The sequence below is a fragment of the Mus pahari genome, chromosome 10 (genome assembly GCF_900095145.1).
Source record: "Mus pahari chromosome 10, PAHARI_EIJ_v1.1, whole genome shotgun sequence".
Classification (NCBI taxonomy): domain Eukaryota; kingdom Metazoa; phylum Chordata; class Mammalia; order Rodentia; family Muridae; genus Mus; species Mus pahari.
This window is the reverse complement of record NC_034599.1, coordinates 50,423,410-50,436,033: the sequence shown is the minus strand read 5'-3', so window position 1 is coordinate 50,436,033 and position 12,624 is coordinate 50,423,410. Positions and strand designations below refer to the sequence as shown.

General features: G+C 39.1%; 1 protein-coding gene across 1 annotated transcript in view; it reads left to right on the top strand.

The window, feature by feature from the left end:
• The window catches only part of Etfa (electron transfer flavoprotein subunit alpha), a 65,533-nt gene that overhangs the window by 11,436 nt on the left and 41,473 nt on the right, over positions 1 to 12,624 (top strand). The window contains exons 2-4 of the mRNA XM_021206696.2: positions 5,506 to 5,652; positions 8,938 to 9,019; positions 9,119 to 9,201. Coding sequence (XP_021062355.1) covers positions 5,506 to 5,652; positions 8,938 to 9,019; positions 9,119 to 9,201 — 312 coding nt within the window. The remainder of the gene's footprint in view (positions 1 to 5,505; positions 5,653 to 8,937; positions 9,020 to 9,118; positions 9,202 to 12,624) is intronic.

Below are 12,624 nucleotides of genomic sequence, written 5' to 3'. Positions count from 1 at the left end.
CCTGATTTTAGGGGGATTGCTTCAAGTTTCTCTCCATTTAGTTTGATGTTGGCTACTGGTTTGCTGTATATTGCTTTTACTATGTTTAGGTATGGGCCTTGAATTCCCGATCTTTCCAAGACTTTTACCATGTTGAATTTTGTCAAATGTTTTCTTAGAATCTAATGAGATGATCATGTGTTTTTTTTCCCTTTGAGTTTGTTTACTTAGTGGATTACTTTGATGGATTTACGTATATTGAACCATCCATCCCTGCATCCCTGGGATGAAGTCTACTTGATCATGATAGATGATTGTTTTGATGTGTTCTGGATTTGATTTGTGAGAATTTTATTGAGTATTTTTGCATTGATATTCATAAGGGAAATTGAAGTTGCTCTTTCTTTGTTGGGTCTTTGTGTGGTTTAGACTAATTTTGGCTTTGTATAACATATTGGGTAGTGTTCCTCATGTTTCTATTTTGTGGAATAGTTCGAAGAGTATTGGTATTAGGTCTTCTTGGGAGTGACAGAATTCTGCACTAAAACCTGGGCTTTTTTTTTTTTTTTTTTTTGATTGGGAGATTTTTAATGAATGCTGTTATTTCTTTAGGGGTTATGGAACTCTTTAGATGGTTTATTTGATACTGATTTAACTTTGGAACCTGGTATCTGTCTAGAAANCAGCCGTTTATCCTTTTGAGTAGAGGAAGACTACTAATTTGTTTAAGTTAATTTCATATCCAGCCACTTTACTGAAGTTGTTTATCAGCTGTAGAGTCCTCTGGTGGAATTTTTGGGGTCACTTAAGCATTCTATCATATTTCTGCAAATAGTGATAATTTGACTTCTTCCTTTCCAATTTGTATCCCTTAGACCTCCTTTTGTTTTCTAATTGCTCTGACTAGGATTTCGAGTACTATACTAGGTAGGGAGAGAGTGGGCAGCCTTGTTTAGTCCCTGATTTTAGGGGGATTGCTTCAAGTTTCTCTCCATTTAGTTTGATGTTGGCTACTGGTTTGCTGTATATTGCTTTTACTATGTTTAGGTATGGGCCTTGAATTCCCGATCTTTCCAAGACTTTTACCATGTTGAATTTTGTCAAATGTTTTCTTAGAATCTAATGAGATGATCATGTGTTTTTTTTCCCTTTGAGTTTGTTTACTTAGTGGATTACTTTGATGGATTTACGTATATTGAACCATCCATCCCTGCATCCCTGGGATGAAGTCTACTTGATCATGATAGATGATTGTTTTGATGTGTTCTGGATTTGATTTGTGAGAATTTTATTGAGTATTTTTGCATTGATATTCATAAGGGAAATTGAAGTTGCTCTTTCTTTGTTGGGTCTTTGTGTGGTTTAGACTAATTTTGGCTTTGTATAACATATTGGGTAGTGTTCCTCATGTTTCTATTTTGTGGAATAGTTCGAAGAGTATTGGTATTAGGTCTTCTTGGGAGTGACAGAATTCTGCACTAAAACCTGGGCTTTTTTTTTTTTTTTTTGATTGGGAGATTTTTAATGAATGCTGTTATTTCTTTAGGGGTTATGGAACTCTTTAGATGGTTTATTTGATACTGATTTAACTTTGGAACCTGGTATCTGTCTAGAAAATTGTCCATTTCATCCAGATTTCCAAGTTTTGTTGAGTAGAGGTTTTTGTAGTAGGGTCTGTTGCACTTCCATCTTCCACATCGATGAGACCCCTTAGACCATGGGCTTCTGCTCTGCTTTTCATTTTCCTCCTCCTTTCCTCTTCCTCTAAGCCCTCTACCTCTTCCATTTTCTCCTTCTCTCTCTCTCTCTCTCCACCTTTCCTTTATCTGCCCAATCATCAGCTCTCCTTTATTTTACAAATTAAGGTGGGAAGCAGGTTTACAAGAAATCACCTGAGTGCTGACTCATTCCTTGCTCACAGCCACTCTCAGGAGAACAGAATTAATATCAAATATAATTAGCCCCAAGGCTATCCACAACACATTTCATCCAGATTTCCAAGTTTTGTTGAGTATAGGTTTTTTTGTAGTAGGACCTGATGTGGGTGTTTTTGTTCTTTTAAAAAAATTTTTTTTTTAATTTCATCAGTTTCTGTTGTTATCTCTCCCTTTTCATTTCTGATTTTGTTAATTTGAATACTGTCTTTGTGCCCTCTGGTTAGTCTGGCTAAGTTTATCTATCTTGTTGATTTTCTCAAAGAATCAGCTCCTGGTTTTGTTGATTCTTTGTATAGTTCTTTTTGTTTCTATTTGGTTGATTTCAGCCCTGAGTTTGATTATTTCCTGTAGTCTATTCATCTTGATTGTATTTGCTTCTTTTTGTTCTAGAGCTTTCAGGTGTGCTGTTAACTGGTAGTGAAAGCTCTCTCCAGGTTCTTTTCGGAGGCACTTAGAGCTATGAGTTTTCCTCTTAGCACTGCTTTAATTGTGTCCCATAAGTTTTGGTATGATGTGCCTTCATTTTCCTTAAATTCTAAAGTCTTTAATTTCTTTATTTCTTTCTTGACCAAGTTATCATTGAATTGTTCAGCTTCTATGTATGTGTGTTTTCCGTTGTTTTTGTTGGAATTTAAGACCAGCCTTAGTGTGTGGTAATCTGATAGGTTTCATGGGATTATTTCAATTTTTTTGCATCTGTTGAGGTCAGTTTTGTGACCAATTATATGGTAAATTTTAGAGAAGGTACCATGAGGTGTTAAGAAGAAGATACATTCTTTGTTTTAGGTTGAAATGTTCTGTAGATATCTGTTAAATCCATTTGGTTTATAACTTCTGTTAGTTTCACTGTGTCTCTGTTTAGTTTCTGTTTCCAGGATCTGTCCATTGATGAGAGTGGGATGTTGAAGTCTCCCACTATTATTGTGTGAGGTGCAATGTGTGCTTTGAGCTTTAGTAAAGTTTCTTTTATGAGTGTGACTGACCTTGCATTTGGAGCATAGATGTTCAGAATTGAGAATTATTCTTTGTAGATTTTTCTTTTGATGTGTATGAAGTGTCCTTCTTTATCTTTTATGATAACTTTAGGTTGAAAGTCAATTTTATTCGACATTAGAATGGCTACTCCAGCTTGTTTCTTGGGACCATTTGCTTGGAAAATTGTTTTCTAGCCTTTTACCGTGAGGTAGTGTCTGTCTTTGTCATTGAGGTGCATTTCCTGTATGTAGCAAAATGCTGGGTCCTGTATGACATCTGCCCAAGATGGCTTTCATAGTTTCTGGTGAGAAGTCTGATGTTATTCTGATAGGTCTGCCTTTATATTTTATTTGACCTTTTTCCCTTACTGCTTTTAATATTCTTCCTTTGTTTTGTGCATTTGGTGTTTTGATTATTATTTGATAGGAGGAATTTCTTTTCTGGTCCAATCTATTTCTGTAGGCTGTGTTGTGTAGGCTTCTTGTATGTTCATGGACATCTGTTTCCATAGGTTTGGAAAGTTTTCTTCTGTAATTTTGTTGAAGACATTTACTGTAATTTTGTTGAAGACATTTACTGGCCCTTTAAGTTGGGAATCTTCACTCTCTTCTATATCTATTATCCTTAGGTTTGGTCTTCTCATTGTGTCCTGGATTTCCTGGATGTTTTGGGTTAGGAACTTCTTGCATTTTGCATTTTCATTGACTTTTGTGTCAGTGTTTTCTATGGTATCTTCTGCAGCTGAGATCTCTCTTTATCTCTTTTATTCTGTTGGTGATGCTTGCATCCATGACTCCTGATCTCTTTCCTAGGTTTTCTAACTCCAGGGCTGTCTCCCTTTGTGATTTTTTTATTGTTTCTACTTCCATTTGTAGATCCTGGATGGTTTTGTTCAGTTCCTTCACCTGTTTGGTTGTGCTTTCCTGTAATTCTTTAAGGGATTTTTGTGTTTTCTCTTTAANGGTTTCTAGCTGTTTACCTGTGTTCTCCTGTATTACTTTAAGGGAGTTACTTATGTCCTTCTAAAAGTTCTCTTGCATCATTATGAGAAGTGATTTTAGATCCAAATCTTGCTTTTCTGCTGTGATGGTATATCCCAGAACTCGCTATGGTGGGAGAACTGGGTTCTCTTGATGTCAAGTAATCTTGGTTCCTGTTGCTTATGTTCTTAAGCTTGCCTCACACCATCTGGTTATTGCTAGTGCTACCTGCCCTGTCTGTCTTTGACTGGAACCTATCCCTCCTGATCCTGGTTGTATCAGAACTCCTCAGAGTTCAGCTGTCTCTGTGATCCAGTGATTCTGTGATCCTGCGATTCTGAGATTCTGGGAGTGTCAGAGCTCCTGGGAGTGAAGCTGATTCTAGAATCCTGAAACCCTGGTGTGACCAAGCTCCTGAGATCCTGTGGTCTTGGGTGTGTTAGAGCACCTGGGAGTCAAGTTTCCTCTCTGTGTTGTGGGACTGGTTTCGGAGCTAGCACCCAAGGTCTGCACAGGGCACAGGCTCAGACTGGAATGACCATCTCCAACCTTTTGTGTCATCTCTTAAAAATAGGATTCTGATTTTAGCTACTTTGATATTGAATGATTTTCTCCCAGATTAATGGGAATCAACTTTAGTAACTGATTCAAACCCATTATTTCTGAATATACTAATGTCTCAATATTCTTAGTAGAAGTCTGGTGTGTAACTGAAGGTAAATAGTGATAGAATTTGTCCAATTCCTAGCTTGACAGTTAATAGATTGTGTTTAAGGATTTTACAATTGAGGTCTTTGTCAGATATTTATTGGACATAGTGGCAAAATTGTTTTGATATGCTTTTGTGTGTGTGTGTGTGTGTGTGTGTGTTAAGAAATTTGCATTTTAAGCCAGGCAGTGGTGTCCTATGCCTTTGATTGCAGCACTCAGGAGGCTGCTGGAGGTTGATTTCTGAGTTTGAGGCCTGCCTGGTCTACAGAGTGTTCCAGGTTAGCCAGGGCTATACAAAGAAACCCTATCTAGAAAAAACACTATAAAGTAAAGGAAGGAGAGAAGGATATAAGACAGAAAAAAACTATCTTAGCATATCTATTGTTACAGTGAAATACCATGACCAAAAAGCAAGTTGGGAAGGAAAGGGTTTATTTGGCTTACACTTCCACATTGGTTTTCATCATCAAAGGACGATATCAGGACTGGAACTCAAGCAGGACAGGAGTCTGGAGGCAGGATGTGATGGAGGGGTGCTGTTTACTGACTTGCTCAACCTGCTTTCTTGTAGAACCCAGGACCACCAGCCCAGGGATGGAACCACTCAAAATGGGCTGGACCCTCCCCCATTAATCACTAATTAAGAAAATGCCTTATAGCCAGATCTTATGGGGGTATTTTCTCAATTCAGGTTCCCTTCTTTCAGATAACTCTAATTTGTGTCAAGTTGTCATAAGAGTTCTTGATTTTTGTTAGGTAAAGGTCTGATATTATAAAGGTAGATAGCTTAATTTATGCTATAAGGGAATATTTTATTAATACACTTAAAAAACTGAGCATTGCATATCAAAATGTTTTCTTTAAAGCCCACATGCATAACAGTTATCCTGAAAGACTGCATTAATGTTCTCCTTTTCTTTTAGGCCTCATTGCTCCGTTTTCAGAGTACCTTGGTAATAGCTGAGCATGCAAATGATTCTCTAGCGCCCATTACTCTAAATACCATCACTGCAGCTGGACGTCTTGGAGGTGAAGTGTCCTGCTTAGTAGCTGGAACCAAGTGTGACAAGGTGAGAGCTTTTTAAGGTCAGCCATAGCAAATATAATCTCCATCAAGAGGCAGTGAAAGATGGCAACAGTTATTATGCTGACTCTAACTGGGCTCTAGTCCTCATCAAATGGCCAGTGTCACAGATATTATTGTGTATGAAAAAAGAATCAAAATGTTTTCTCATGAAGCATTTTGTCTTTCAAAATGAGGTGGAATGCCTGATTTAGTTCTGCTGGCACCATCCTGTGCCATCAGGTACCAAGTAGAATGGTATCTGAGTCCCCTTAGAGGTTAATAGCAGATTCTTTCTCTACTGATGAGTACACTTGTTAATTGCTTCTAATTCCAGAAAGTAGTCAATCTGGGCAAAGTATCAGGAATGCTAATATTTAATTGGTAGAAGAATTCAAATCTACTTCCTGTTCTCAAATTATGGCTGGTGGTAAATGTTGGTTTTGTTGTGGTTGTTAAATAACAACTTTGGAAAGTAACTCTTGGGAAACTTTATTCTGCTGTGCAGACAAGAGCCTATTAAGACTACAGAGCTTTAGATGCCAGTTCCCCTCCACTATGTCAGAGTTGCTGAGTGTGTGCCAGGGGGTTTGGCCCTCTGAAGAGTAAGTGTAGAGACAGAATGTTTCTTTTTAGCAGGCTACATATTTTATTAAATTGTTGATGTAGCACACATGGTGATGCAGGTTAGAATGCTAGTGTCACTTCTAATTCCTTTAGTGAAATTGGTGTTTATAGGACTTTGTTCAGCAGGTTTTGGGTTATGTAGGTTTCTTTATCTCACTCCTCTTGATGGTTATTGAACCTTTTTCTTAGAGTTTTTTTTTTTTTTTTTTGAGACAGGGTTCTCTGTATAGCCCTGGCTGACTGTCCTGGAACTTGCTCTGTAGACCAGGCTTTCTTTAAACTCAGAGATCTCCCTGCCTCTCTGCCTCTCAAGTGCTGGGATTAAAGGGGTGCACCAACACCACCCAGCTGATTATTGAATCTTATACTGTTTACCACAATGTCTGGTAATACAGTTAAGCCAATTTTTTTTTTTTTGGTCTGCTCAGTTTTAAAATATAAACAGATATTAGATCTGTTTGTTTTGCTGTGATTTTTAACTACTTTAAAATTTCTTTAAAGTACTTGATATTTAATCATTTGCAGTCTTGTGTATTTCTTGTTCTTATTTTTAAGAAAGGTGTCTGCTAATAATGTAGACAGATTTTTATTTTTGTATTGTTTTCTTCAGCTGTTAATCATAAACTGAAAGTGATTATTCTATGTAGTACTGGAAATTTGACAGTTAAAAAAAAAGTTCTAATGGGACATTCTGTTCCTCTTTATATCCAGGCTGATGTGTAGCAACTTTGGAATTAAGTGGGTTTCTTAATTGGGAGTTTTCTTGAAACCAGAGATGCTAAATACTGGAGCATCTCTGTGTAAGACAGTGTGAGCCCAGCAGAGTCTTCCTGGGTCGTCCTCTCAGTGAATACTGTGGAGCCTTTTAGTCCACAGAAAAGCTTAGGAGACACAGCTTCTTGTGCCCAGTCATCAGTGAATTAGCAAATGGAAGACAGTGATGGCTGATGGGACTGATAAGCAGAAACCACTCATATTAAAGTTACTTTAAAGGAAGAATGCTAATTGCCTTTTGTACAGAAAATCAGAGTAGTCACAGGTCTCTCAGAATCCCTACTTCATTCTAAACAGGAAAAAATGAGAAGTTAAACAAGAAAATACCTTCCTTTGTTGAAGGTAAATATATATGTGTAGGCAGAAACTCCGTGTTGACAATGGGCTGTAATTGAAGATTTCTCTCTATTTCTTGGAATTATTAATCTTATTCTCAAAAGAAATTATTGTCAAATTAAGTGCAGTCAACTTTAGAGAAGTTCTACCTTCACTTTTAACAGGTCCTGAGTCTAACATGTTTTATTGGCTTGGATATATATATATATATATATATATATATATATATATACACCCTTATATGCGCACACGCGTGCATGTGTGTGTGTAGAGAGACAGAACTTCTTTTTAACTGTCAAATGTCCAGTATTACATAGAATAATCACTTTCAGTTTATGATTAACAGCTGAAGAAAACAATACAAAAATAAAATCTGTCTACATTATTAGCAGACACCTTTCTTAAAAATAAGAACAAGAAATACACAAGACTGCAAATGGTTAAATATCAAGTTACAGGTAGTTCTGAGCTGCCATTTAGATTCTAGGACCTGAACCTAGGTCACCTTTGAGAGCAGCAAGTGCTCTTAACTGCTGAGTTGTTTCTTTAGCCCAGTTCTTTTGTTTTTTTAAGGAAGAATTTTTATAGTGATTATGTCAGTTCATAGTAAAATCAGTTAGCTTGTAATTTTCTTAAAGAATTTTTTAGAAAGGGCTGGGGAGATAGCTCAGTGTTTAAGCATGCAGACTCCTCTTGCTGAGGATCCAGGTTTGATGCCCAGCACCCGTGTTGACAAGCTTTCGTCTGTCAGAAATGTTAATTCTAGGGGACCCAGCACCTCTGACTTCCTTGGGCACCTGTACTCTTGTGTACATATATGCCCTCCCCATACACATAACTAATTTTTAAAAATGTTATTTTAAAAAGAATAATTAAAAAAAAACCTAGTGTGGTGGAATATTTGTAGTCATCGTATTCTGGAGACTGAGGGTAGAAGACTGTTGCAAAATCAAGGCCAGCCTGGGCTACGTAGTGAATACTAGGCCAGCTAAGGCTGGTAACAAGACCCTTCTGGGGAGAAAGAGTACCAAAATAAGACCAAAACAAACAAACAAAAAACAATACAGCAGTGTTTTTATTTTTTTTAAATTATCTTTATTGACTCTATTAGATAGTTTTATGTTAACATATCAGAGAGGAGGGAACCTTAATTGAGAAAATGACTTCATAAGATCAGCTGTAAGCAAGTCTATAGGGCATTTTCTTCATTTGATTGATTAGGGGTAGGGGGAAGGAGAGAGAGAGGACTGGGTCTTGTGTGGGCTTTTGAAACCTCAACCCCATATTGCCCCCCCCCCCCAACGCCACACCTTTTCAACAAGAACATAACTCCTAATCCTTTCACAGAGTTCATCAGCTGGTCAGCTGGGGACTAAGCATACACGAATATGAGCCTATGGGTGGCATTCTTATTTATACCTCTACACTATCTCAAAACAAACAAAAAGTAGTTTTTCATACTTGGACATTAAGATTTTATGCTTGGTTAAAACTTAACAGTGTTGGTTCATTGTTTCTTTTGGTGGATACTTAGAAACCCTTCTCTTTATCACAGGTGGTACAGGATCTATGTAAAGTAGCTGGCGTAGCAAAGGTTCTGGTGGCTCAGCATGATGCATACAAAGGCCTCCTTCCAGGTGAGGTATTCTAGTGGAAAAATGTAGTGTCTCTTCTGCTCGATATATGATTATGAAGACAGCATGAAATGTGTTTCACCAAATGTGTTTAATTCTCAGAGGAACTCACACCATTGATTTTGGAAACTCAGAAGCAGTTCAGTTACACACACATATGTGCTGGAGCGTCTGCTTTTGGCAAGGTGAGAAGTGCAGTCTGACCTTTCTACTTGAACAGCATGAATTTCACTGGGCTGGAAATGTAATGATCTTTGTTTAAATAGCCAGTCCTGACTTGCTTGCACTAAGGGGCATACTGCTAGCATTTATTCTTTTAAGATTTCATCAAATTTTCAAATTTTGTCACAGAGATAACTATTATTTTAGAATTTTATTATAATTTATTAACCTGTCACTTCTAGGTTTTGGCATTGGCCCAGATAAAATTATTATTATTAAATGGAATTTTTTAATGTGTGTGTTTTCTCTCTCTCTCCCTCTCCCTCTCCCTTTCTTATCCCCACCACCCCCATAGCCCTAGCTATCCTGGTACTCACTCTGTAGATCAGGCTGGCGTCAAACATCTGACTCTGCCTCCCAAATGCTGGGATTACAGACAGGCAGCTTAGTTTTTCATTTTTAGAGATGATCTGCTTGGATGGCTGGTGGATATAGTAGAAAATCTGAGTCTGTCTACTCTAGGGATTTGGGAAGGACTGTGTTGTTATGGCTTGGGATAGCCTTCAAGATAGCTGTAGTCTAATCATAAGCTCTCTTGTTGTTGTGCCAGGAAATGTTCATGAACCCAAAAAGACTACTTCTGAATCCCATGTAATGGCACTAGGGTCTCTTTATTCAAGCTTGAGCTTGTGCCACACCACTGTCTCTGACACAGGAGAATGGAGGGGGCCCAGAGCCCAGTTTCAGGCATGAATTTATGGAGGCAAGAAGGGTTTATCTAGCCTGGTACACATCTGACTGGGGGGCCATTATGGTCTTTAACATAACTGGCTGGTTCTGGGAGCCAAACCATAAACTTCACTTCTGTTTTCCTCCTAATTGGTGGTTGTCAGGAAGTGAAATCAGGGGCGGGCTTGTAACCTGGAGGTGCAGATTTGTTGGAGAATAACCTGGAAACTGGTGCTAGGTGTAGGTCTTGTTGGGGGTTAGCCTGGAAACTAGTGCTAGTTACTGGCCTGTTAGTTAACTTGAGTTTAATCTTAGGTCAGGTTCTCTAAGATGGAGACTGAACCAAAAAGATTTAGTATCTCATTCCCCCTTTCTCTGGTGACTAGAAGGCCTAATCATGGGGCTTCCTGAAGTTATTACTATATTTTATAGGGGGCTAGGGTTGTCCTCACTCAGGCCTTGTGGTGTCCCTGGGGCTTGGGTAGGGGCCTCATCAGTGGGAGACAGGAGGGAGTCCTGAGCTGAATTTTCCTCCTGCTAGTCTTGAACTGTAAACAGTTCTATGATTTCATGCTGCAATCCTGTCACCTTTAGGGTGAGGGGAGGGGGGCCTGTTTTATAGAGAATATGAAGTTTAGGCCAAACATGTTTATGAGCCCATTGGGTACCTTTGAGATCATCTAGCAATTGGCAATTCTCGAACTCAGCGATGACCTCTGCCTGTATGTTAAGAATAATAGGAGGCAGAGGGTATATCAAACATGATTTTGAAAGGGATGAGTCCCATCTGGTAAGGGGAGTTTTATACCCAGTAGAGAACGAAGGGAAGGAGAGTTACTCAGTCATTGCCAGTCTCTTAGGTCAGTTTAGTTTAGGTCTCTTTTAGGGTTTTGTTCATTCTCTTCACCTGTCCTGAACTTTGGGGTCTATATGCACAATGAAGTTTCTAATTAATCCCTAGAATATTGGATAGTTCCTTACTTACCTGGAACAAAAAAAGCTCGTCCATTGTCTGACCCTATCATCTGAGGAAGCCCATACCTTGGCAGTACGTCCTCTAAGAGCTTCTTTGTCACCATGAATGTAGTTTTATGCTTGGTGGGGAAAGCCTCAAACCAACCTGAAAAGGTATCTATAAACATCAGTAAATATTTATATCTAAATTTGTCTGGTTTTACCTCTGTTTCAGTAGACTCTAGGCTTTGTGTCTCACTTGCAGGCTTTGCAGTACTTGACAATCTCAGCTATCTCTGCATTTATTTAGAGTTGGCACCTCTAATCCTGATATTATCATGTCATGTCAAATCCTGCGTTCTCCGGATGCCCATGTGGGAAAAGCAGTGGCTCTTCTGAAGTTCGCGCACTCCCATTTGTTCTGGCTCAATGAGTTTGTAATCTGCTCTTCTCCACCATCCATCATGACATTAGGACATGGGCAAATTCCTAGCTGAGATTACTTAGGGTGGTCAGGGAATATAGGATCCTTTGGTTCCAGGGAAGTCAGGGGCAAGAGAGGTCCAATTTCCAGGGCAGCTTGATGGGCTGCTTCATCTGTTCTATTGTTGCCCTCTGAAACTAGGTTGTGATGATTTGAATAAGAATGACCCCTACAGGTTCATATATTTGAATACTTGGTCCTCACTTGGTTGAACTGTTTGGGAAGGGTTAGGAGGTGTGGCTTTGATGAAAGAGGTGTGTCACTGGGGGAGGGCTTTTAGGTTTCCGAAAGCCTATAACTTTTCCAGTTAGTGTTCACTGCCTTGCTCTTGTGGATGGAGATGTGAGCTCTCAGCTTCTGCTCCAGCACCATGATGGCCAGCCTTCTACCATGCTCTCCACTGTGGTAGTCATGGACTCCAATCATGTGGAACCATGAACCCCAAATCAAATGCTTTTTTTTTTTTTTTTCTGGTAAGTTGCTTTGGTCATGGTATTTTGTCACCTCAATAGAAAAGTAACTAAGACATTTGTGAACTGCCATGTGGGTGCTGGGAATTGAACCTGGACCCCTTTGGAAGAACATCCAGTGCTTGCTTATAATCTCAGTTATCTAGGAGGTGTAGATAGTAGGAATGCAAGTTCAGAGCTTGCCTGGGAAACTTAGAAAGACTTTGTCTCAAAATAAAAAGTAAAAGAGAGGACTATGGAAATGGCTCAGTGGGGAAGGACTCTGTTCTGCAAGAATGAGGGTCTGAGTTCAAGTCTTCAGCACCCACATAAGGACGCGGCTACTCTAAAACTGGGGGTTGGATACAGGAAGATGCCGAGAGCTTGCTGGACAACCAGCCTAAACCAAAGAGTCAGTTTCTGGTTCAGTGAAAGACCTTGTTGCCTCAAGGCCATAAGGTGGAAAGTGCAGAAGGTTCTGCTTTGGCCACCTCATGTATGCGTCCAGATGAATATACTTAAGCACTTATGTGCATGTATACAAACATACACGCACCCCAAAAGGAAAAGGGGCTGATTTGTAAATCAGCTTGACTACTCATATGCAAAAAGTCCTGTTCATTCCTTAGTACAGGAAAAATAACTGTGCACAAATACACTCTTAGTAGGAAAGTTGGATATAGTATAGTAGTATAAAGAAAAAGGAAGTGGATCTGCCTGCCTGCCTCTGCCTCCCAGGTGCTGGGATTAAAGGCATGGGCCACCACTGCCTGGCTGTGGATCCCTTTCTTCTTCTTCTTCTTCTTCTTCTTCTTCTTCTTCTTCTTCTT